At 41.5% G+C, this 27,489-nt stretch overlaps 1 protein-coding gene across 1 annotated transcript; it reads left to right on the forward strand.

Moving 5' to 3' along the window:
- The first annotated feature begins 403 nt into the window (after nt 1-403).
- Nucleotides 404-27,489, forward strand: HAPLN3 (hyaluronan and proteoglycan link protein 3). Its single transcript, XM_069956669.1, has 5 exons — nt 404-1,058; nt 9,726-9,883; nt 18,570-18,941; nt 22,776-23,078; nt 26,564-27,489. The coding sequence occupies exons 2-5, from the start codon at nt 9,763-9,765 to the stop codon at nt 26,845-26,847; spliced, it is 1,080 nt and encodes a 359-aa protein (XP_069812770.1). The 5' UTR covers nt 404-1,058; nt 9,726-9,762; the 3' UTR covers nt 26,848-27,489.

The following is a 27,489-nucleotide window of genomic DNA, read 5'->3' on the forward strand; positions in this document are numbered from 1 at the left end:
GGGATGTCTGCTCATCACTGATCACTGATATGCAGCATAGGAGTTACTGCATACAAGAGCTCACAAAGATTATTCTTGAAACCTTATTGTTACATTTCTAATGTTAAATGGTTATTTTCTATAGTTTGTACAGTTTTGCTACCTCAGATACACATTGTTTTAGTAGGTGAAGTATAATAGTTGTTCTCCACCTTTGTATTTACACCAGTTTAGGTAACACTCCTTTAACTATGGATAAGGAAACTGCAGCACACTATGGAGGAGATTTATCAAACATGGTGTAAAGTGAAACTGGCTCAGTTGCCCCTAGCAACCAATCAGATTCCACCTTTCATTTTCCAAAGAGTCTGTGAGGAATGAAAGGTGGAATCTGATTGGTTGTGAGGGGCAACTGAGCCAGTTTCACTGCACACCCTGTTTGATAAATCTCCCCCAATATGTTTCCATCTATTGCATCACTGAGTGACAGCTCTCTTGTTTTCATTACTCCTCTTCCCTGACTATAGACCTGTCTGTAAAAACATTCCCAACCAACTAGATATCACATTGCATTCCACACAGTGATAAACCAAACTACTTATAGGAGACAAGAAGCTGCAAAAGCAATGAGGGTGGATTTCCTTACAGCTGCCTATAAGTAATAAGTCCTCCCTATACACAGTACAGTGGCCATAATCCCAGCAGGTGTCCATGTAACATCACATCTGCAACACATCAGCCTCATCTCATACTCCAAAAAACTCTTCCAGGTATAGTTCAGGGGAGGCACATTAACCCTCCCTGTGCTGGAGGGGATTGGTGGATGAAGGAGTGTTGGGTTACACTATAGAGAGTGATGGCAGAGTGGATGGATGCGGTCACTGGCACACACCCAATCCCCACCTATCTATTGAGTGCAGCTCTGGAAGGAGGTATATTCTGCATGAGGGGGCTGACTGGGGGCTTGGCTTCTGCTGACGTCCTGTGCTTCCCCTTTGCCACTCATTAACACTAGAACCCAAACATTCTACTACAGAGCAGCAGAGCCAGCCACAGAGCAGGGCTCCCAGCATAGAACTGTAAGTATCAGCAGTCTGCCTGCTCCCATCCTCACCACATGCACTGCATACAATGTGCACTCAGTCTCTTCTATTCCATGTTCTCCTGGATCCTTGTGCATCCCCCAATAGATTATCCAGCACATGCTGCATTCCAGTCCCAGCATCCAGTCACAATAGTATTCTTCTAGGGGACAGAGATTTGCAGACATACTTCTACTATCTGATGCTGTGCTCACATGACTTCATTCCTTTATTATGGTTGTTTCATCTTGTTATTGTGTATAGTTTTATATTTGTTTCTTTCTGCTTATAATGTTTTTACTTTCTATTCTTTATATACTACATAGTGCAGGTAAAGCTCACACATCAGTGAATGGCTGCCATGTCTAACACACATACTATAGGGACAATATACAGTATGCAAAATGTATTTGTCCTAAAGTTTCTAGGAACAAAAGATGCATTGTCCTCTCTAATGCTTTGTACAGAGAAGAGAAGTATTTCAGGAATTGACATGCTGTAGCTGGTGTGTCTTTTTATATTGGGGGCTGCAGTCTCTTTAGGCTACTTTTAGATTTGATTTCCCTCTTTCCACTTTCTCATTGTGAATGGTTTCCTGAGTAAATTTTACCTACTATTCCAAACAGATGTCAGTGTGGTTACCCATCAGATGGCAGGACTGTGAGAATGTGTCCCCCTCTGCTGGTGTGACTCTGGAAACTTTGGATTCCTGGGAGGTTTCTTGTGGACATAGGCAATTTCTGTGATCGGTACCACTTTCTAAGAATGGATGTACCCTCTGTAGTGGACCAGCACTGTGTCTGCAGAGAGTAGGTACTGTCTTGGGTGATTATCGTGGCAGGATTGCCATACAGTTATTATGACATGTTTCCCAATCACTATTCTTACAATGATGCACTTGACATATTTTATGGATTAGTAATGTTCTGTTTGTTCTTCACACTTATGTTCCACCTATAGCAGCTCATTAAATCAACATTTTACCAAGTAAAGGGCTGTATACCTGTAGCACCCAACTTCCTAAAATACATGGTCATAAAACCTGATCCCTGACTGCTAATATCCGCAGAAAGTATCTCTTACATAAGTACATGGTATGGTTGAAAAAATACATATGTCCATTTAATTCAGCCAGGGAAGTTGAACATACTCTGAATGTGCACGCATAGCTTATCTAGGACCCCTTAAAGGGCAACTCCAGTGAAATTTTTGTTCTTTTTAAATCAGATGGTGTCAGAAAGTGCCAGAGATGTATAATTTACTTCTATTAAACAAAAAAAATCTCATATCTTCCAGTACTTATCAACTGCTTTATGCCCTACATATCTATGACACACAGCAGCTGATAAGTATGGAAGACTTGAGATTTTTAATTAGAAGTAAATTACAAATCTCTGGCACTTTCTGACACCATTTGATTTAAAATAACTTTTTTTTCCGCTGGAGTTGCCCTTTAATGACAGCCAGAGAACCAGTTTTATGTCAACCCAAGTGCATTCCATAGTAGGGGGGTAAGCCATGGCAATCACTGTACAGCATTGCAGAATATGTTGGTGCTATATAAATGAATAAAATAAATGACCACAAAAAAGTGTACCAGCTAGTGTCTAGTGACGTGTTAATAACTAACAGTGGCTGTAGGTCATTGTGTTTTCTGTCCTCCGTCCTCAGATCAGTGCAGCAAGGAGCAAAAGAGAACCCATCTAGCAGAACTGCTGTGTATGAGACTTGCCTTCCCTACTGGTAGTCTGGGGAAATCTTCTAACAAATCTGTAAACTTTTCCTCCAGAAGCTGTAACTACTAAGATCTGCACTCGAGGCTAGGAATTAACACAGTGTTAGATAACTAAGGCATGACTATTGCTCTCCTATGTTGGTTTTATTAACCTCTCTAATTCCAGTTTTATTAGACAGTATGAGGGGAAATGACTTCATGAATGGGGATCCTGTATGCCTGGCCTGCATTATATAGGAGTGGCAGCAAGAGATTGTTCAAAACTTTTGCCCTCTGGAAATAGATGAGTTCATAGAAGATAATTATAAAAGTAAATGGAGGCGAACATCTGCACCGCTCTCTAAGGGGTTACACCAAATCCCTATAATTTCTATCATTAAAGGTTATTTGTAGATTGGGTATCTAAATGGGCCATTTGGAGCAGATAACCCTGTCATCTGGCTGAGCTGATACAGAGAGAACAGTACATGCTTCTATTAAGGACTGTAGATGTCTGTTGCCTTTGGGTAAAAGAATTCTTAAAAATTTTAATTACGATTTCCAAGATGATGCCATCGTCTGTCAACTTGGTAGCCCTTTAAATAAAGGGGGAGGGGTGGGGAGTGTCAATATCTGGCAGTTCAAATTTTATATATATATATATATATATATATATATATATATATATATATGATACTATCGGGGTATGCCATCGTCTGTCAACTTGGTAGCCCTTTAAATAAAGTGGGAGGGGTGGGGAGTGTCAATATCTGGCAGTTCAAAATATATATATATATATATATATATATGATACTATGGGAGTACAGAAGTTGCAGTAGCACCCGGGCACTCACACCTGATGGGACCCAAAGGTAGTATCTTAGATAAGTCATGATATGATAGTTAAAGGACCAAGGGCCGCATTACAATTATTTCACTGGGACCCAGGAGACTCAGAGGAATTTACTGTGTTTTTGGTCCTACACTAAAGCATGAGACATGCACTGCAGCCATAGGGAATAATAGAGCTGTTGCATTTTTTTGCGCACATCAAGCAAGTTCTAATGCAATACACATGACAGGATACCATAACCTTATAGAAGTGTCTCCTGGAATGACTGTAATTATGGTAGGGGGGGTGGTGGGCTGACCTTGATGTGTCAGTATGTCCACTTAAAATTCCTTGGGAAATAACTGTTGTGCTGGTTATACATTGGCCAGCTTTATCTTCTTGTGTTTCCGCCTGGGGTACATAGGTCAACATGCCATTATTATCCAGCTTTATTTATTCTGCCATTGTTGGAAAAGGTTGGTGGGAACAGTAGATAAAGTTGTCACCTTTTAAACTGTTATACAAAGAAACGCTAAGGTGTGCCAGTGTCCCTACAAGGATGATGTGGATTACATTATTGCCTATTGCAGTGAACATATAAATTCTATTGTCTCTGTTCTGTACATTTATAGTAGGATTCTTCCATAAGTGAAGAGGTTCTCCTGGAAACTATATCATATATAGCTCCAACACATTCTGTAGGGCTGAACATAAATCCTTAAATCATGGGTCTCCAAACTGCGGCCCTCCAGCTGTTGCAAAACTACATGTCCCATCATGCCTGGACAGCCAAATCCAAAGCTTTAGCTGCCCAGGCATAATGGGAGTTGTAGTTTCACAACAGCTGGAGGGCCGCAGTTTGGAGACCCATGCCTTAAATAAATCATTTTATAGGTAACCAAATAGCCTCTCAGCATGTCTATGGAATATTGGTAAAATAACAGAAGAGCTGTACCAGCAGCCGGACAGAGTGCACTCCACTCCCCGGCTAGCAGAACTCCATAGACTGTCATAAAGCAGAAGAATCAGGTTTGATTGACAACCAGGCTAGATGTGCACTACAGCACACTTCCCCCTGATTGTAGCAGGTCTCAGGAGTGAGACCCAGTGCAATCTGTAACTTTTGACATGTCTGATGACTTCTTTAACTTTATTACAAATGACTAGAGATGAGTGAACCTTGAGCATTCTCAGGTTTAATGGATGGTGCAGCCCTAGGTCATCCTGGAAAACATGAATGCAGCCTATGGATAAGTTCACACAATGTATATTTTCAATTCATCACGGCCGTTGTTGTAAATTGCAACATCGGCTGTGATTAATTAAAAATATACATTGCATTGAAGTCTATGGAATCTGTACACTATACACTCTGTATACACTCCGGCCGGGATTCCTTGCGGCCGCACGAAAAACTGACATGTCAGATGTGCAGATCTGGCCGCACTTTACATTGTTGGTTTATGGGTAATTGGGATGCCGGCACACCCGAACGCGCCCATTTCCCAATTCAAAAGAAATTAAGTTCATCTGGAGGGTACTGCAATACTGGCCAGGATGAACTTCTCTGACACCGGCCGTTCTGTGACACAGCTGGTGTCTTACGTTGTGTGAACCTGGTCTATGACTGGTCCATATTTTCAAGGCAGCCTTAGGGCTGCATCCTACTTCTTTAGCCACCAGTATTCAAATGTTGCTGTCGGTTCACTCATTGCTATAAATGATGGCTGGCTATATGTAACACCAATAATGTGCTAAAAATACAAAAAATTTACTAAAAATGTCTATATCTCCTGGCATATTTTATGACACCTCTTAGCTTAGCCCATTGTTGAGGTACGTGTGTAGGTGTGAAAAAAGTGTCAAGTATGAGCCAAGTATTTGCATGGATTTACTATTCTGGTGCAGGTCCATTTATAGGTTTGGCACATTTTGACTTTTAGTATATTCCCCCTATTTTTACAGTACAGATTAGCAGCTGTGATGGTTTGAGTCAGGATGGGGGGGGGGGGGGGGTGTCAGGCAGGAAAGTGTTGTTTATAACTCTTTAGAATAAGTAAGGATTAGGAAATGGTGTAAGGGCTAGTCCCATGTCAGTCATATATGAAGGGTAAGAGATTACTAGTAAGGATTAGGAAATGGTGTAAAGGCCAGTCCCATGTAAGTCATATATGAAGGGTAAGAGATTATTAGTAAGGATTAGGAAATGGTGTGAAGGCCAGTCCCATGTAAGTCATATATGAAGGGTAAGAGATTATTAGTAAGGATTAGGAAATGGTGTAAAGGCCAGTCCTATGTAAGTCATAAATGAAGGGTAAGAAATTACTAGTAAGGATTAGGAAATAGTGTGAAGGTCAGTCCTATGTAAGTCTTATATGAAGGGTAAGATATTACTAGTTAGAACTAATATGTAAAAACACTAAGAATGCATGTAGTGTAAGAAACTGGAGCATCTATATGTTACCCTTGAGGTAGACTGGCTGAACGTACCCTTTCATTTGTACAGCTGTTGTGGTTTCATTAAAAAACATGTGGGTGGAAGGGTATGCAAAACCTAGACTACTGATGGTTTTGGTTCTCATCATCTTCTATAGTGAACGTCTACATCTACTTAGACTAATGCAGCTTTATGCAGCTTCTTTGCATGTTACCCTACAGACAGACTTCCTGTCAATCATTGTATCTATGCATCTAGGAGGAAGAAAAACAACAACCTTCGTAGTTATCCGGCAGTGCCAGAAACCCACACATCTTGCAGTCCAGCTCATATAAAGCTTACATCAGCAGAATCTTAAATATTGTTCCCATCGGCTTTCAGTTTATGCAATGTTATTAAAGATGAAGGTGTTTGGTCATAAAGAAATAGAGACACCTTTTACGACCCTGAAATAAAATGTAGAAATCTGGGCCAGACATAGCTTCCATGTAACACCATTTCTGGAAGCCGCTATAGATGTTCCATTTCATCGTAGTCTCTCATTTTTCCACTGCCCTTGGGGTGAGCGTGTAGCAAAGCTAAGTGTCTTCATTGTCTATTATATCTTCAATTTCCAACTATCACTGAATGCTTTAGTGTTCATATTCTTCACATACCCTGAACCTAGTGACATTTTTCCATCTTGTTAGATTAATATCTCAACGTGCTTTGTCGTTTAACAGAATAACCGCTAAGTTGGGATCTTAAAGTTAATGGGGCGCAGTGTTTTGTGTACATAAGTCAGTGTAAGAACATTGGAACAGATGTACTCTCTTCATTTCTGTAAAGGGCTCCTTAGAGGATTCGATTGCCGTCTGCTTCTTGTCAGTAATGCAATGCACATCATGAGAACATATGGGATACACCCTTCCAGGTTATAACCTTCTCTAGTAAAAAAACAAATAAATATATATATATATAAATGGATTTAACATTGAAAAGTAGTAGAAATGACATCATTGCCAGTTGAGTTGAGTTTAGGGCTGTTGTTAATATGATAGGAGTGGAAGTCTTAGAGGTTTATTTAGAGGATATTCAGGTTTAATGTATCAATTTGCAGCTAAGGAATTTTGATTGACAGCCAAGGGCGGAGCAAGGGGGAATAAATAAATACTCTGTTACCTTCACTGAAGACTGGGAATGTATTCCTGGTGGATACTGTAATCTGGCTTGTCTACATCAAGTATAACTTTACACGAAGATGCCATCTTGGATGCTCATTTCTATTGATGTCATAGAATAGCGGGGTCACTGGAATCTTTGAGAAGCAAATACAATGCCGTTATTATGGGAGCCAATGTTAATGATAGAGATAGGAACATTTTATTGATTTCCACTAATAAGTAGTTAAAGGGATTATCTGGTGGTATTTTATTTTTAAGTTGAGAAAATAAATCAACTTTTCGGTTGACCCACTGCTGTCATTTTGACACCACTGGGGTCCCTACTGACCTCTATTGGTGATTGGCTGAGTGGGCATTCCCAACCAGTTCCTGGGTTTTGAGATCAGATTTTCATTTGTTTAATTACTTGAAAAAGAGACTGAACAACCCCTTTGGGTGCCTGTATTTTCTGCAGGTAATACAATGGGTATAGTGAAATACGCATCCCTATTTCAGTCTTCATTGTATTGAAGAAAAGAACTCTGTAATAGAAAACATCCCCATCTTTCACCCAACTCTAGTTAATATGTGAAAGGTCACATTGAAAATATAGGCCAGTCTGCAGGCAGCGTGTTATAGTACGAGAGGAGCCGAGTGGTTTTGTGAGATTCAGAGTGATATGTCCTTTATTCAATAAACATCTGCTCATTCTGGGCTAAGTAGTCAAGTAGGTGGTCCTACTCAAAATCATCTGCCATTATGGGTAATAGCAATGCGCGATCGATGGCTAACGATTGAATAAACTGTTAATACATTACCTCTCCACGCTCAAAGTCTTCTCCTGCGCTCTGCATGCTTCCAGGCGCCGCGGCTGTAGCTTCAGAGCAGTCTCTGGGCTGACGGGGCTCTCACCGAATCACTGGCTGGGGCCACCATGGCCAGTGATTGGCTGAGTCGCCTTTCAGCTCAGAGACTGCTCTCAAGCTACAGCCTCGGTGCTGGGAAGCATGCAGAGCGCAAGAAAACAACGGGAGTGTGGAGAGGTAATGTATTAACAGTTTAGGGCAAAGGCTACACGGACATCGCTAACAATGTTTGTGCAGTCCGTGTAATATGATCAGTAAATGAGTGCCGATCTACAAGATCGGCGCTCGTTTACATTATTGATCAGGCCGCTATTGCCCCGTCTAATAGGACCCTAAGTTATCCCACAAAACTATATATCAATCAGCTCAACTCCTCTTACTCCATAAGATGATAACTGCAGATTGAGATGCATTGTCAATATGACTTAAAAATGGTGCCTCAGCTCAGACTGGTCAGACTGGTACTATAAAATTTCCTTAGTACTAAGAAATTTATGGAATCAAATCTTACATTTTGGGACCTTACCTGGCATATGATTTGAAGGATTGAATTCCTTTGACTCTGATTCTGCTGGCTATGCTTTGGATTTGCCTAGTTTTGTTATGAGATATTGTTGTAGGTCTAACAATACATGAGTGGATGGACGATTTCTTTGCATATGGGTTTGACCAACCTCCATTGTGAGAACTTGTGTACACAGTGATTAGTGTTTGTTGATGTCTGCTTTGCAGCAGTTAAAAAGTACAAATCCCAGTCGGCTCTGACATTCTGGGAGTTGTAGTGTTTCAACATGATCCAATGCCTTTTCAAAAGTAGTACATTGTAACTATGATCACTGGAGCCTTTGCCACATCCCACCAATAGATTTCATTATCATCCTCAATAATAAAGCATCTGGAAAAATGTGTACAGACAAAAGAGGAACATACACGTCATAGACGGCTGTATCAGTACACCTATTGATCGCAGTGCTCCCAGTACCTAGAATGACTCAACCCCTAGTCTTCATTGACCTGACCATTATGTAGAACTGTAAATGAAAAGACCAGGTGTTCTCAGTATAGTGGTTAAGACTAATTGTGTCACTTTAATTATTACCATATAATGTGTCTCACGAGGGGGTTGCAGATGAATAGGCTAACAAATTAGTAGCCAGAACATGTTTTCATCTTAATTCTTTGGGGAACCCTTTAATTTTCTACTCTGTAAAGAATGTAAATACATAGCCACCGGCCTTGTTCTTTTATATATGATGTATGCAAACAAAGCATGGAATAACAATCTGCACCCAGACATGAAGTTCAATTTATCTAGTGGTATCTACTTATGTCACCCATACCCTTCCAGAACTAGAAATGAGTTAGCCTTGAGCATGCACAGAGTCATTTAAACCCAATCATTCGGCATTTGATTAGCGGTGGCTGAAGAAGTTGGATGCAGCCCTAGAGAGTCCTGGAAAACCTATGGCTGTATCCATGTTTTCCAGGCAGCCTTAGGGCTCCATCCAACTTCTTCATCCAGCGGTAATCAAATGCCAAACTATTGGGTTCAGGCGAGGTTCCCTCATCTCCAGTCAGAACCACTCAATATTAGTATTGGTGGTTGCTTTTAGTTATATAGACTAATGGATGTCATCTTTAATGTTAACTCCACGTTTTGTTTTTCTTCACAGAGACTGTCCATCTGGAGCACAGCGCTGTTGATCCACCATGCAGACAGGAATAGCTGTTTTCCTCGTACTAGTCAGCACTTGTCACTGCCTTCCATTCTATAATGGTTTCTACTACGACAATATCCTCAATAACAAATCCGGAAATGGCAATGGAGATGGTATGACTCTCAGGAACACTCCATGAGTGAATTATGTCTTCTGCATGAAAACATGTTTTTGTTAATGTTATGTGCAAAGTGCATTCAAAATAGATGTAAAGTCCGCTAATATACTGTGAGCACAACAGGTAACCCAAAACTATAAGGCTGGGTTCACACACAATATATTTCAGGCAGTATTTGGCCCTCATATCAGGTCCTCATAGCAACCAAAACCAGGAGTGGATTGAAAGCACAGAAAGGATCTGTTCACATAATGTTGAAATTGAGTGGATGGCCGCCATTTAATGGCAAATATTTGCTGTTATCTTAAAACAACGGCTGTTATATTGAAATAATGGTAGTTATTTACCGTTATAAGGCGGCCATCCACTCAATTTCAACATTGTGTGAACAGGGCCTTTCTGTAGTTTCAATCCACTCCTGGTTTTGGTTGCTATGAGGACCTGACATGAGGACCAAATACTGCCTGAGTGGAGCATCTCTTCCCCTGGAGCACCAGTCCTGAATGAATTTAAATGGCTACTGTGGAATGTTTAATGTCCCCTGTGGTGTCGCTTCATGAAAATTAGACTGCCAGGTTTTCCAACAGATAACTGTTCACTGAAAGTTTAGCCCAGGGATGGGACCATACACCTCAGAGAAACAGGCAAACCTGGTAGCATCAGGTTCAGTAAACTTTAGGATAAGGTTTATGGACTTCTTGAAATAAAGTTCCCACCCTTCAGACTATTCAGAGTAAAATGTGGATATTGAATCAAAAAGTAAAGTTTGATTGTATCCCTATAGCTAGGGATAAGGTAGGGATAGTAACAAAAGAAAAAAACAGAATTGGAATCTGGACACCCAAGGCTACAAAATGGCATTAAAACTTTTTTTTTAAGTCCTCCTTATGTGTTCAATGCTAGGATGTGTTGTGCATTTATCCAGAGAGACGGAAATTTATGGTTTTGTATCCAGGCAGGGGCATGGCTAAAAACCCATGGGCTCTAGTGTAAAAGTTTAGCTTGGGCCCCCCTCCCCCAAAAACGGTTCCCTCTTGGGAATTGCAGACCAGCATTAAATAAATATTAATTCATTAGGGTGTTATATCCAGTGACTTACAAGTGACATCTTTACTGATGTCATTCATTTTCTTCTCTACCTGGCCCAGGCAGCCACAAAGAGTTTTTCCAGTATTCTATCAACTATGCAGTTTGCTGCCCTGGTATCTTTGGACCTTTAACTTATATACTGTGTTTCCCCTCCATCGAAATAGTTGCCACGGTAAACTCTTAAAGGGATTTGTCAGAATTAGCTAAACAAAAATAAATAGAATAAACAAATTACAGCCTATTGTCACAAAATAATAAAAAAGTTGCTACACTCTCATTCTCCCCCTGCTCTGTCCAGTGTTGCTGTGCTGGTCCTACCTGCTACTTTTGCTTACCTTCCTGTAGAGAAGACATGCCCGTACATCCTGCAGCCAATCACTGGCCTCAGAAGTAAAAGACACAAGACCTAAAGCCAGTGATTGACTGCAGAGCTTAAAGGTTAAAGGCCCTATTCACGTAACGATTATCGGCCGTATTTGGCCGATATCAGCCGTTATGGCCGAAAATCGTCCCATGGAATAAAAGACATTGTTCATGTCGGCTGATCGTTGCAGTCGTTTGTGTTTCAAACATGTTGAAAAACAAATGACTGTGATAGCAGCGATCTCCTGCCATCACTCTATGGAATAGGATCCGCGACAGCAGAACGCCACTATCCTCTATGGGTTGCCCGGATGATCTAGCAATCACCTGGACAGCACCCCCGCAGCTCCCCGTGGCCCCTCCCATGGAATAGGGCCTTAAGTAAAGAACCTAAGGGACAGCACTGGACACAGAGGGGTTGAAACAGATGAGTATAGTTAATTTAAAGAGGACCTGTCACCCCCCGTGCCGGCGTGACAGGCTCCCGACCCCCCACTGGAGCACCCTATACTCACCTGATCCCGCCGGGTCCCGCTTCTGGAGGTGGTTGGGGGACTGAGATATGAGCGCCCGAAGCCCGGCGCGCGCGCTCCTCAGATGAGTCCGACGCTCATAGAGAATGACAGGCGAGTCCGACGCTCCGTCATTCTCTATGAGTGTTGGACTCATCTGAGAAGCGGGACCCGGCGGGATCAGGTGAGTATAGGGTGCTCCAGCGGGGGGTCAGGAGCCTGTCACCCCGGCACGGGGGGTGACAGGTTCCCTTTAAGTAGTTAATTGTGCCCCTTAACTCATTCATTTGTGCTACTGTATGTAATTTAATGATGACACTTTGGCACTGTCCCCACTGTCTGTGGCTCTCCAGGACATGATGGGAATTTTAGTTTTACACCATCTGGAGAGCCACAGATTGGAAAACACTGACCGTAAATGAACTATGAAATACTTACCTGTCATGGCTCCTGTTCTGCTGTGTACTCCATTAGTCAGGTCTGACTGTGAGGATGTAGGCAGCACTCATTGCATCCACATTACACAGAGAAAGAGCAGAAGAGGAAGCAGAGTGATCGCTCTATTGTTTCTGGGACACTCAGCTTTCAATTGTATCAGCTTCTTAAGGACACTAAAAGAATAAATACAGGGGCTAGAATACCGATCCAGCACATGGAAAGCCAAGGGTTCTAGTCAAAACTGCGACACTGTGACCCCTATTGCAATGTCATGGTGTCTTCATTACGTATTGAATGACTTCACATTACATATTTTAGTCTATTGATCAGTAAATACACCCCATTATTTACAAACGGTGTATTGCTTATTGATAGTATTTTGTTCATATTGAGAGCAGCTCTAGTGATTAGATTGGATCCATGTTTTTGAATGTTTGGTTGGCATCAGATTCTATAACAGAATATTACTGAAGACAGATGATAGTCTGGCACTTTGAAAGGCCAGTGGTAGTAATCCAAGTATTGCGTAGAAGCTGAACAGTGGAAAAGTATGGGAAAAATATATTCATGCCAGACATTTTTTTTAAGGCTGCCTGGAAAACATGACTACATCCATAGGCTGTATCCATAGGCTGTATCCATTGGCTGTATCCATAGGCTGTATCCATGTTTTCACGGTTTTCCTAGGGCTGCATCCAACTTCTTTAGCCACCGGTAATCAAATGCAGAGGATTCGGGTCTGGATGAACCCAAGCATGCTCTAATGAGCAAGTATAAGAGGGTCATCAAGCAACCATTGTAACAGATAGTGCTTGTAATAAAATAATGTACATGCTATACATATTGGGGGAGATTTATCAAACATGGTGTAAAGTCAAACTGGCTCAGTTGCCCCTAGCAACCAATCAGATTCCACCTTTCATTCCTCACAGACTCTTTGGAAAATGAAAGGTGGAATCTGATTGGTTGCTAGGGGCAAGTGAGCCAGTTTCACTTTACACCATGTTTGATAAATCTCCATAATAGGGTGTGGAAATGTAGCAGTAGCCGGCAGGGCCGGTGCTTAATAAGAATATATTGTAACTCTGATTATCTCACCTGAACTGTTTATTACAGCAGTCTGTCCCATGTCTCACGTTCTTACTAATTGTTAAGACACCTATTCAATTCAAGACGCCTATGATGACATCTACCAAAAGCCAAACATATCAGTATTTCCTGTTTCTCCTTCTCCAGCTATTCAAGAAATTCCCATTGAGTTGTCATTAAGGTGGTCATATACCATAGCTAATTGTTAGCTGAACTAGCCAATTCTGCAGGATGGACTGACATACATGAATGGTCATGCTGAGCAGGCATGTTTATGGAGTCATGTAGAATAGTTGTCAGCTGAACAAGCATTTGTTGACAGCAATCTTATGGAAATGGCCAGCATATGGTCTGTCTCATGTCTCATACACCTAGATAATTCTAACATGCCTACTTAACTCCACCATACTATTCCTATGATGATACTAATCTTAAGGGTCAGATTGTGAATGTTCTGACTGCTTGGGAACTTTGTAATCTGGCAAACAGGGTCCCAGTCACATTTTGGAATGGAATAGTGATTCGCGGATGCACTTTATAACCTCATTTATTTCCTATAATGCTGCCAAACGTAGCTGAGCACAGTACTCAGAATAGGGGGATAAGAGTTTTAAAATAGAATATCCCTTTAAGTATTTGGCCAGCTATAGTCAAACCAATGTGCTACAATGTTATATTTTCATGTGTTTATTATTAAACACATCAGCTGCTGTATGTCCTGCAGTAAGTGGTGTATTCTTTCCAGTCTGGAGAGCAGGAGTGGTTTTCTATGGGGATTTGCTACTGTTCTGGACAGTTCCTTTTATGGACAGAGGTGGCAGCAGAGAGCATAGTGTCAGACAGCAGCTGATACATACTGAATAACTGGAGATTTTCTTAATAGAAGTAAATAACAAATCTCTGTCACTTTCTGACACCATATGATTAGAAAGAAGAAAAAATTAGCTGGAGTACACCTTTAAAGGGTTTCCCGGGCAAAACAGATCAATTGGCTATCCACAAAATAGCTCATTGTTCACTGCTCAGTAGGAAGCTGACACTCGGCACTTGCTCTGATCAGCTGGTCACTTGAATAGAAGCTGAGCTGCAGTTATAGGTCATTACCACTACACAGTGTGGGCACCAAACAGCTGATCGGTGGGGGTCCTGGGTGTCAGAAACCTGACAATTGGTGACCGAAGAGCTATCCTATAGACAGCTTGTTGTTCTATTTTGACCATAGAACCCCTTTAAGGGTGCCTTCACAAGTAACGGATCCGCAGCGCATTTCACGCGGCGGGGGGTTAACTCATATACTCACATCTTGACATCTCACTGTGAGTATGTCCTATCATAGGGATGAATGGCACTGGATCCGCAGCGGATTTCGCTGCAAATTCGCAGCGTGAAATCCGCTGCGTATCCGTCACGTGTGAAGGCACCCTTAAAGTTTGTACAGTAAATGTTGTCTTCCTTTGGAACCTTGTAAACATTGCCATATGCTTCCTATATGCCTCCCATATACTGTATATATAATTCTTTTACACATAATTTAGTCTTTGAATATGCGGCTCTTGCACCTGTCGTATGATGTTGTATACAGTACTTGCACTATGTTAGTAAGACAGGATTTGCACAGATAGCAAGCATCCTGACTACACAATACATCCAGTGTCTGTGTCATCTTCAGTGTCATAAACAGCTGCAAATGGATGAATTAGTATAGGAGCCCTGCTGGTATGGACTCTTATTCTGTAGATAGAAGTAAGATGTCTATCTCTCTTTATAACTGGGTTAAGTCAAGTCACTTTCATTGAATGCTGCTGCTGCTACTCCTTCTAATCACAAGCTAGCATGTGCCAGTTGTTGCGAATGAGAGCTGTGAAGGGACAGGTAATGAGCATGTGTGAATTATACCTGATAGACGGCAGCGACTGCAGCACCTTCCTCCAATGATAGCGAGATGTCAAGCTGCCACTCAGCTCTTCCCGCAGTAGACAGGATGACTTTATAAATGACAGCATTTTCTAACACTCATTATAGTCAGACATAACCTGGACACGCTGAGTTGAAAAGATTGTAATGATGAACTGAGGGCCATTTATCACTGGAAGGGTGCACATTGACCTCTGCTGTGATATTTAGGGCAGAATTCCAGAATGGAAGCATGATTTCCTCAGATTGCTGTTATTTTTTTGCCATTAATTCAAAGCAAGATGATGTCAAAGACCTGTCACCACTTCTTCCCATATGAAATAAAGTTAGAGGAGAGTGTAGGTTCTCTAAAGAATTTTAAGGTCAATCACGTAGCTCATAAGTTGCTCCATAGGGGGAGATAAATGCACTGAAAAGGTTCCTATTAACTATGAAAATCTTTAGGAATCCGAGGTATAAAGTTCCACTGTGCAGAAATCTTTTTTATTTCATATAAAAAAAACGCTAGTCCTGGATCAAAGCAAAACTATCAGCCATTAGGCTGACAGGGAGGGTTGCAGCATGTTTCGCGGGAACTTGACCTGCTTCCTCTGGCCTCTGGCCTGAGGTCAGAGGAAGCGGGTAAAGTTCCCGCGAAACATGCTGTAGCCCGCCCAGTCAGCCTAACGGCTGATCATTTTGCTTTGATCCAGGACTCGCCTTTTGATATGAAATAAAGAAGATTTCTACTAATGGTGAGTGTCACATCAGGTCTTTTTTCATGCTTTTCTGTACTTGAGAGATTTTTATAGACTTTTTACCTGCTGAAGCTGAGCACCACTGTATACTTCTAACACTCCTGAACATTACCCAGCTGCTTAACAAAAATCACCCCATACGGACAGTGCACTTTATGGGCTGCAGCAGTGCCGGCTCACATTTTCTCTGACCTTGTGTGATAAAGTTCCACTATGATTGTTATAGGCAACATTTTTTTTAACCAGTCACATAACAAGCATCAACTTTGCTTACCAGGGCATGGGCAAACAGCAGCATTTAAAAAATGTATGTCATGTTTTTTTCCCCAAACATTTACCAAAAATTACTCCTTCCCCTCAGTGGAAATCTGTCTCTAACATTTAGATCAAGACAAAACATAGGAGGTGGGGGCAAGGGTGGGGGAGGGGAGAGAGAAAGAAAAGTAGAGAAAGAGAGGAAGGAAGGGAGGTAGGAAGAAGGAGAATAAAGTGAAAGAGAGAGAGAGAGGGAGAAAGAAAGAGAGAGAGAAATTAAAACACAATGTTACTAAAAGGTAAATCAAGGCTTCTCTCTCATCTTTGTCCACCCAAGATCAAAGAAAAGGTGTACAAGCAGAATTCCCAAAGAAGCTGTGAACTCAGGTTCTGTGGACAGGGCTTGTGGCCAGGGGCGGATTAACTTTACTATAGGCCCCGGGCTGTTCACCAAGCCTGGCCCCCCACCCTACTGTAACTATGGCAAAACTAGCGTGGTGTTCATAGTACAGGATAGATAATGTCATGATGAATTCATTTATGGTAAAAAAAATTGCGGTAAAAAAGCAGTGATTTTTTGCAAATCATGGCAGAAATGTAGCCAGGAGACAATACACCACTGAAAGTATAAGTCTTTTTGGGTGGCCATGGGCCCCCCAGGAGCTCAGGGCCCCGGGCTACCGCTCAAAACGGACCTATTATAATCCGCTTCTGCTTGTGGCCATAACATAGATCCAAAAATTCTTCTGTATTACAGGAGTGTGAAGCCAGCCTTACAGTGAAACCTTTTGTAAAAGACCACTTCTCTATGTAGACTAGATTTCCTCAGATCACTTCCACAATATATTATGCTTCCCCCTCCCCTCAGCAGATGCCATTCCAAGGAATATTTTTGTGGTCGTCTCAAACAAGTTTCACTTCATGTTGGTCCAGCATGTAGGCTATTTACCTGTAAGTAATATATTAGAGTAGGTTTTTCTAGTGTAGATTTCATTAGTTAGGTATTATGCTGTGAGCCCACTAAGGATAAGACATGTACAAGGCGAGTACTTTGATGGATAAGCTCTCCTGGCATTTCTTTGTTATAAACACCTCTTCGGAAGGTTGGTTGTGGCAGTCTGATTTGCCAGGATGAGGATCAGACAACACTTCAGGGATTCTGCTAAGCCTGGCACTGATCGCTCCTCCTGGCCATATTTCTGAGTGGGAGAAGAGCTTGTGTGAAGCTGGCCAGAAAATACTACAGAAATCAAAATAATGATAATGTAAAACATACTTCAGAAAATGATTCACAGGTATAAAGTTAAAATGTGCTAAAATAAATAAAATTTCACTAAAACCTGAAAAAACATAAATGTGGTAGCAGTTAACTCTTAAGGCCCCACAGTCTCCTTGTCAAACTTAAGGAAGCTGAGATATGATGATCCTCACAAAGAAAGGCTGATGGGTCAGTAATGGTGACTGTGGATGTTTTATATGCTTGCTATGAAGGTTTGGAAACCAGTTAAATAGATAAAGTGGTTAGCTATACTGATCTAGCTATCTATCTATCTATCTATCTATCTATCTATCTATCCACCTATTATCTATCTATCTATCTATCTATCTATCTATCTATCTATCTATCTATCTATCTATCTATCTATCTATCTATCTATCAATCAGTATATTGGTTGTAGAGTTCTCCAAACTGAATAGCTGTAAAGTTGCAAATTGTCTCCCTCTAGTGTTCACCATCTAACATGGCGGTTACATTGTGTAGAGCAGGCATTTTGCTACTATGTCCCACAGGAGGCAGAGAAGCATTGTGTGCCGATACAAGTCCTGATAATGTATTACTTACCAACTATATTCTACCATACCATCCAATGGAGATGGTTAACCCAGCTAATAAGTGAACTACCACGCTCAAGCTTGTTTGTTTACAAGGTTTTCACAATTGAGTTGGATAACTGAAATTTTTTCTCATGATAGGTGAGCGTCCCAGTGGTCTACCCCATGGATAGGTGATACGTTGTCATCTTAGGATAACCCATTATACACCTAACCTTTCTCATAGTCATAGTGTAAACAATAAAATTATTTGTGGCAGATTTACTATTACAAATGCCCTAGACTTCTGTTTTTTTTTTTTTTTTTGCACTGTACATGACATTTCCTAGCCACTTTGATAAATCCGGCACAATTGAAGATTGGCGGTCTAAGTTTGCATTGTCTGAGTATTGCACGGTTTTAGGAAATTCAGAATTTTCTGAATTATCTTTATTTTTGCTTCACATTACAGTTATTCAGTTCAATGGAGTGAAACTTGTGGTTAATACTCCAGAAGATGCCCTCTTTGCCTACCGCGGTGGTAACATCACCCTGCCATGCTCGTTCCATTATGAACCAGAAATACAATCTCCAAGAAGACACCGCATCAAGTGGGCCAAGCTGCACAAGGATAACACCAAGGAGAAGGATGTGCTGGTGGCTATTGGTTTAAGGCACCGTAGTTTTGGAGAATACAAGGGTCGAGTCCATTTGCATCAAAATAAGCCCAACGAAGTGTCCCTTGTTATTACTGATTTACGTCTGGAGGATTATGGGAAATACAAGTGTGAGGTCATTGATGGACTCGAAGATGAAAGTGGCATTGTGGAACTAGAGTTACGAGGTGAGTGCACACTATACAGACACCACCAAGCTATAGTTGTTAGTAGAAACTGAGACAGTCAGTCATATATACTTTTTATTATTGAATCCTATTTGGACATTATTATGTATGACACTATGGGTAAGCAATGCAAGCTAAATATAGTCAGTACAAACTTGGGTTAAACAACTTGACATTATAATAAAGCAGCTGCCTGAAATCTGAGCAAGACTCAAGCATAATAAAGGGTTCCTGTAACTTTAAAAACGTCTGACTTCATAGCAACATGTCCGGGGTTTTGATAGGTGGGAGGTGGGAGTCTCTGCATGTAGAGATGAAGAGCTGAATTCAAAATATTTAAAAAAAAACCTACATAAAATACATAATTAGTCACATAAGAATGGATGAGCTCTTCAACCAAATTAAAGGGGAACTCCAGGCCCCATCTAAAAAAGGAGGAAAACTCCATTCTAAACTGAAGCCCGACAACTACTGTAGGGAAAATGTAATATTAGCTCCCAGCTAATAAAATACATTTATTGTGTTTCTCTACTGTGGCTTATAGAAGGGGATCCCGAGCAGACTGTAGGCAGATCAACACCTTTATTAATTGATGCCAAAATGAATATCCCAAACTCACTGAAAAAGATCCGCTCAACACATTCATTCTTTGGACAGACAACGGAATCCGCCCGTTCATAGAATGTAGTTGGTGACACAGGCGGAGACGCATGTGCCCACCTCAGTCCGCCGGCGGGTGCCAGCTGCGGAATGCGCTAGGGATTATCCGTCGACATTCCGCAGTGTGCACGTACCCTCACATTTAAATAGGAGGATTCTGTCTCAATGTTTCCGATATCTTGGTAACTGTGCCATCTAGTGGCTGTTTTTAGAAGGGCAACACATGAAGATAGCAGCACAGTAATAACCTTGTGCTCATCAAGGAGAAGGACAGCTAAACAACTAAATATATCCCCTCATTGTAATTATCTATATATACTCCACAGCTAGCATGGGGACTTTGTCGCTCTCCTTGCTTCCCTGGAGATCACAGTTGTCGTCCTCTGCAGTACAGAAGCACAGAGGATATGTTGTAATGTGGTGATTCTTGCTGGTATTTCCTCCCCTTGCAATCCTTAGAGGAAGATCCTCAGCTGTGGATGGAGAACACTGTAGCTTCCAGCTGGAGACAGAGAATACATTTTCTTTCTTTTATAGAGTCTTAAAGGAGATCTCTGAGTGCCATCTAAAAATCCAGCCACCAGTCTTTATTTCCTCTCGGCTTCCTGCATTGTCACGTCCCAGCAGGAAGTACCCCCTTAGCCAGTCAGAGACTGCAGCTGTGAGGGGACACAGCTGCAGTCACTGACTGGATAAGCAGGTACTTCTAAGTTGGGATGTGAGGGGCAGGGGCAGAAGCTGCAGGAGAGAGTGGTGTTGTAGCTCTTCGAGGCACAGGGATATGTAAGTATGTTTCCTGCCATCCCCTGCCCTCATCAGATTTTTTTTTTAGCTTGGGGCGTGAAGTTCTCCTTGAAAATTCTATAAGGGAAAGAGAATGTGTTTCATGTCTCCAGCTGGAAGCTACAGTGTTCTCCATCCACAGCTGAGGGTCTACTTCTGAGGATTGTAAGGGGAGGAAATATATTTTGGTGAATCACCAAAATACAACATATCCTCTGTGCTTCTGTACTGCAGAGGATGGCAACTGTGATCTCCAGGGAAACAAGGAGGATGGGGGACAACATAGTCACCATGCTGTCTGTGGGGCATATCTCTGTGCTACAGTCTCTCTCTCTCTCTCTCTCTCTCTCTCTCTCTCTCTCTATATATATATATATATATATTTATATTTTAATATATTCAGGCCCCTCCTTGAAAACACAGACAATAGGAAAGGGTTAATGTAGTAGTGTAGAAGACTCCATATAGATAATTACAATGAGGGGATGTATTTAGTTGTTCAGCTGTTCTTATCCCTGAGCACAGGGTTATTACTATGCTGCCATCTTCATTTGCTGCCCTCCTACAAACAGCCACTAGATGGCACAGTTACCAAGATATCGAAAACATTGGGACAGAATCCTCCTATATAAATGTTACAATTTTTAAATAATTATGATGCAGAATAAAATCTGAGTTAGTGAATAGAAGGAAGTAAAGATTGGCTTTTGGCAAAAATACATCGCCCATGAGCAGATCTTTTTCAGTGCACTTGGGATATTCAGTTTTGGTCAATAAAGGTGTTCTGCATATGCTCAGGATCCCCCTCTATGAGCCACAGCAGAGAGGCACTAAATAAATGTATTTTCATGGCTGACAGGTGTTGATACATTTTCCCTACAGTAGTCGTCAGGCTTTAGTTTAGAATGGATTGTCTTCCTATGAGCCTATTATAAGACAGAGCTTTTTCTTTGTGTCATACAACATAGTGAGAAAATGGAAAGATATTGGGTGCATGTCTGTTCACTAGAGTCCCTAGAATAGAAAGAATACCTATATTTTATATAAGTGTACATATGTGGCTTTCTAGCTGTACATACTAGATGTAGCTTCGATATTCAAACCATTAAAGGAGTTATCCAGGATTTAAAAAACAAACAAACAAACAAAAAAAAAAATGCTATTTTCTTGCAGCCCCCCCCCTGTCATCAGGATGTGAGTGGTATTACACACTGCTCTGTTCATTTCAGTAGAACCGAGCTGCAGTACAAACACAAACTTAAGCCAAGGGTGACGCTGTTTCTCTAAGAAAGTAGGTTTTTCTAATTCTGGGTAAGTAAAAAAAAAATAAAATCTTAAAAACGTTACTAGGAATTACCAGTCAAATCAGAATCTAATCCAAAACAGGTTTACCCACAGGGCCGGATTAAAGGGAGGGCACCAGGGGCACATGTCCTGGGGCCTCCACCACTTAGGGGCCCCCAACAGCTCAAACCCTAGCAGAACGGTGCTGCCTACCCAGGATATCAGGCCATGTAATAGGGCTCTAACACAGTGGGCAACAGCGCGTGGAAAGTGCTGTGTTCTCACATTGTGTTATTAACACAAACACAATGTAGGAATATGCTCTGATACTTGCACCCCCACCCCCGCTCCTGTCTCTAGGGCTTGGCATCTTCCCCTGTACTGCAGCCTCTAGTGACCACGTGCAAAACAGAAGAGGATGCTGATCCATAAAGCCAGGAGCGAGGAGGGGTCTGTGCTAAGTCACCTACAGTAAGCAGCCATCTGTATAGATCGCGGTATAATTTTTTTTTTTTTTTTGGGGGGGGGGGGTTTGTAAACATTTATTTTTGAGGTTGAATTTGTCATTTGCCTCTTTCTACCGTGTATTGTTTTACAGCTGACACTTCCCGGTCTCCATGATTCTGGAGATTCTGTGTCCTCTCCACACTGTAGATGGGCTTGTCCTTTTATTAATACAACAAGCAATTTTGCACTTCCCTGCTGAGAGAAGATGCCTCCAGCCAGATCTAGAACATGGATTTCTTAGTATCTCTTCCATAATTTAGTACTTTGGGGGAAGTAATGAGCGGTCGGAAACTTTTTGCCTCACAGCCTTAAGATAATGTAACAGTTTCCTGATAAAACTTCCTGCTATCACAAGGAGCGATCCCAAAGGACACACTTATGTCTGAGCATCTAATAAACACAGCTCTGCTACATCCCGAGCAGCTCACAATTCTGTGTATTCTAATGTTGCGTCTGCTTTCTTGGCTTCCATTATACTTTTATTGTAGTTTACTACGGACTGGGGTCTTGGTCTTCCCCTTTGCTAAGTAGGTAAAAAAGGTAAATGTCTATTTTAGCGGAAACAAATGCTGGTTACTAATGGACTATTCTTGTGTGCAGGTGTTGTCTATCCATACCAGCCTCACCATGGAAGGTACCAGCTGAATTTTCATGATGCCAAGAAAGCCTGTGAAGGTCAAGACTCCATGATGGCTTCATTTGAGCAGCTGTTTAGGGCCTGGGAAGAAGGTCTAGACTGGTGCAATGCTGGCTGGATAATGGATGGTACTGTGCAGTACCCTATTACTTTACCCAGAGAACCTTGTGGTGGGAAGGATACAGCACCTGGAGTGCGCAACTATGGAGAGCGCCACAAGCACTTGCACAAATATGATGTTTTCTGCTTCTCTTCAGCACTAAAAGGTAAAATCCGAGACCCAGACGCATAGATTGTCTGCTGTATTATCTAGTGTTCATGGCTGGGGTATCAAGATCAGTCAGAGTTTCAATGCTGAGACCCCCTCTGATTGAAAGTCATATTGAGGCAGTGCACTTCACTCCCCAGCTGGCCGCTTAATTCAAGAGATGGGCTCCATTATAGTCTATTAGGTTGCACTACACACTTAGCCTGGGAGCGCTGCCATGTGCTTCACCCAGTTATACCTAAGATCAGCATTGAGGCTATGACCAAATATAACTTTTGACATGTCATTTTAAAAGTTAATTTAAATGACAGTAACATTTTAACATGTGGTGGAAAGAAGCATAACATAAAGAATATTTGAAGCAATCTTAGGAATTGGAATTAAAGGGGTTATCCACCTAAGGGTGGGTTCACACTACGGAATTCTCGGGGATAATATCCGCGGAATTCCGTCGGCTGTCTGCGTGCATGGCCGCGCACCTTTCCACCGGCTCCATAGACACTATTCTATGGGCCGGCGTATTCCGCTATCCGCCTAATAAAGTGACATGTCACTTCTTTCGGCGGATAGCGGAATACGCCGCCCCACAGAATGGTGTCTATGGAGCCGGCGGAAAGGCACGCGGCCGTGCGCGCAGACAGCCGACGGAATTCCGCAGATATTATCCGTGAGAATTCCGTAGTGTGAACCCACCCTAAGAGTGAAAAAATTTAATTCTCACCAAGCCCCCCTGAGTATTTTGAGCCATCTCTTGTCTTTCTAGCTGCTGCCATTCCCGAGTTACAGGTTTTTCTTAAAGCCGATCTATAACTAAGACAGGAAACTACATTTCCCATCATGCATCTCCCTGATTGGTCCATTTGCGTACTCACCCCCTTAGCTTTCTTTCCTGCCCACTGCTGTCAGTACTATTGCACAGTAAACACAGGACTGTTTTTTTCACAGATTTTGCATCACACCACCCCAATATGTATTCCAGACTAGCTGATGATGTAGCAGAACTGACGCGCACATGGTCTAGCTATGTGCTGCATAATGGGCATCTGTTTACCAGGGGTGTAGTGTAGGTTTAGATCTCTGCTTGCTGTGAATGAAAACATTCTAGTTCCATTCAGACTCTAAGAATATCTATAACCCTTACAATATACAGAGCTGTGACACAAAGACAGGTACATATGTCTGCATTCACTGACAGCAAGGAGAGATAGAACTACTGTATAACTTTTCTTATTACAGAAACCTAGGCTCAGGGACACATGTAAGTCTATGGAAGCAGCACAGGTGCATGGAGATGATGCAGATAATGTCTCCCGGGGGTCGGGTTTCCAAGTCAATAGACAGCTAACCTGGCCCCAGAGAGGAGATTACATGTCCTGTGACTACAAAGGAAAGGGGGAAGAGGGAGCTGAGAATAGCCTGAGTGGACCGAGAGTAGAGAATTGTCCAAAGTTGTTAAGAATGAGAAAAAAACGGGGAAAGGGTGCAAGATAGGTTATACATGTAAATTAGGCATAGGGTGGTATTGGGAAGCAGGATTATTCAGAATATTGTTTTTGTTACCTGGATAAACCCTTTAAGACTTACAGTTACTGAACTGTCTTCCAGAGCATCAGTAGAGAATTCATATATGTTCTAATTATAGTATACATTATCTTCTAATTTAACTGGATTTAACTTAAATTAATAAACCTCTGGGAACTTTATCATTTCTGTTTTAATTTTTTGCAAAATATTTGTTTTTATAGTGTAATTTAATTTATTTAATTTAGTGAAATTTGCTTCAGAATTTTATAATCATTTAATCAAAATATTTAAGTCAAACTCAGCAATCCATTTGTAATGTTTTTTATAGAGATGATAAGTAGTATTAGATGCTGTTTTGAAGCCTGCCTTATCCTGTTACTTAATCCTCAGTGTATTATATTTATACCTGATTACGTTTCAGACTTATTGCAAAGCTTTAGTCTGATTCTTTATCTTGTGCTCTTTGTGTTATAAGGTATCCTTACGCAAAATAACTCATTTATATTACGTTTGGATTATGTTTTAGTATGAGATCCATTAGACCTATTAGATCTGTCTCTCTGTCCAACTTGGTGTGATATCTAGTAACAAAATGAAAAAGACACAAATTAGCCCCCTTAAAAAACTATAGGTTCAGTTTTGTTTTACGGTTCTCACAAATTTAGTCCATATGAAGCACTGCACACTTTTTAGACTTAAAGGGTTGCCTAAGGAAAAAACTAAATGAATAGTGTAAAAACAATAAACAAGCTATACTCACAAATCCTGGTGCCCTGAAGCGGCTCCAGTCACCACCACTCTCTGGTTCCTGTGATGTCCCAACCCCACAGAAACTGTTCTGCTTAGTCAGTCCCTGACTGAGGTGGGACCCAGTTAATGTGGCGCCTGGGTGTAACAGGAACCAGGAAGTGGTAGTGACCAGAGGAGGACAGGGATTGTTGGTGATGTAACTGCAGGGGACTGGGAGAGGTGAGTACAGCATGGTTATTGTGTTTACACCACCCCAACATGGAAAAAATGTTTGTTTTTCCCAGACAAACCCAGTAAAAGGGGTTATCCAGTGCTACAAAAACATGGCCACTGCCCTCCAGAAATAGCACTGCTCTTGTCTTTAGGTGCGGTTTGCAAATAAGCTCCATTCACTTCAATGGAACTGACTTATAAAACCCCACCCAAACTGGAGACAAGAGTGGTGCTATCTCTGGAAAGAAGTGGCCATGTTTTTGTAGCGCTGGATAACCCCTTTAAAGAGGATGTACCACCAGGTACATCCTCTTTAATCTGAACCAACGGATCGAACGGCGCTGTCATGGGGAGCCGCGTCATGCAGGGGAGGAAATTCCCTCCCACTGGGGGTGGCTCGGCCTACCTCCAGTGCTTGAGCACCAGACAGTTCCGGTGTATAGAACGGCGCCGTGCAGGGGAATCCGGCCGCGGTCTGAAAAACGGACCGCGGCACCGGCTTCCCCGTGATGGCGCCATTCGATCCGTCTGTTCAGATTAAAGAGGATGTGCCTGGTGGTACATCCTATTTAAAGAACCTGACAAGTCTGTATAGAAGCATGACTTCAACTCTATCAAATACCTTTAATATGAATAGGAACACTGGTTGCATTGCATTGATTTTATACCTTAACTTACTTGACCACTCCAGCCAGTATTAGTAACTGGGGAGTCACTGGGGAGTCAAAAGGAGGTATTCAACAAGAACATATGCATATACTTTTGTCCGTGTAGTGTATTTCCTTAAATTTTACCAATAGACATGTAATGACATATGCTGTGGTAGATATGATGCCAAAGTTACAAAATTAAATATTATATTGAAAAAGCAATGATATCAGAATGTTTCTGACTCGTTTTAAATGCTTTCTATCAGTATACAGTTAACTTAGTAAATGTATACATCAATATATTAACCATCAATCCTAAATATTAATGAATGACTTCTTCTCACAGGTCGAGTTTACTTCCTTGAACACCCCGACAAGCTGACGTTTGCAGAGGCCAGAGATGCCTGCATTCAAGATGGTGCTCAGATAGCCAAAGTTGGTCAACTCTATGCTGCATGGAAATTTGTGGACTTAGACCGATGTGATGCCGGATGGTTAGATGACGGAAGTGTCAGATATCCAATCGCTTTCCCCCGTCCTAACTGTGGACCACCAGAACCTGGCGTGCGGAGCTTTGGTTTTCCAACAAAGCACACAAAATATGGGGTTTATTGCTATAAGATGAGTTAAATGCTGCAGAAATCCCATCCGGGGCCCCTGGACTTATACTATAAGCAGCGGCATATTCTCTTGTCCCACCAGAACAAAGATGGACGTAGGGACGGAGAATTCCTGATGAACTTATCTCACAGCAAGGACTGTTTTAGAAAACATGTGAAAACATGAGCTAAAGGACCTGTGATGCCATACGGTCCTATTATTGTTATTTCTTTCAAATGTAAGACTATATTTTTTCACAGTTGTCATATGGTATTTAATGTTTGAAGCAGGTAAGAATGATACTAACTATAGTATTACTGTACCAGCTCGTTTCCTAAGAGCAAGGTATATAGGCTAAATTCTAGCAGGAATGTGATGTATATAGTGCAAGTGGAAGCATGGCTGCATAATAACATTATTTTTCCTTCTAAGGTTACTGAACCTCACATTGGGACTCAGTAGTTCAGAAACCATAAAATCGTCTACCTGCACATTATGACATTGACAAGGGCTATCATTACAGGTCATGTATATTTATTTAAATGCAGCAAACATTGAATGCCCTTTTGTGTATGAAGGAGAATATAGAATAAATCCTGAAAAGCATATATCTTCAGTACTGTTCACTTTTTTTTGTACCTGTAAGAATTAAATAATAAAACCATGAAGTTA

Source organism: Dendropsophus ebraccatus, chromosome 1 (assembly GCF_027789765.1).
Source record: "Dendropsophus ebraccatus isolate aDenEbr1 chromosome 1, aDenEbr1.pat, whole genome shotgun sequence".
NCBI lineage: Eukaryota > Metazoa > Chordata > Amphibia > Anura > Hylidae > Dendropsophus > Dendropsophus ebraccatus.

What these genes read in the sequence shown, in the direction of transcription:
- HAPLN3 (XM_069956669.1), top strand. Translation starts at nt 9,763, where the DNA reads ATGCAGACAGGAATAGCTGTTTTCCTCGTACTAGTCAGCACTTGTCAC. An exon ending in CGGAAATGGCAATGGAGATG is followed by an intron (nt 9,884 to 18,569) that starts GTATGACTCTCA and finishes TTCACATTACAG; the next exon opens with TTATTCAGTTCAATGGAGTG. An exon ending in TGTGGAACTAGAGTTACGAG is followed by an intron (nt 18,942 to 22,775) that starts GTGAGTGCACAC and finishes TCTTGTGTGCAG; the next exon opens with GTGTTGTCTATCCATACCAG.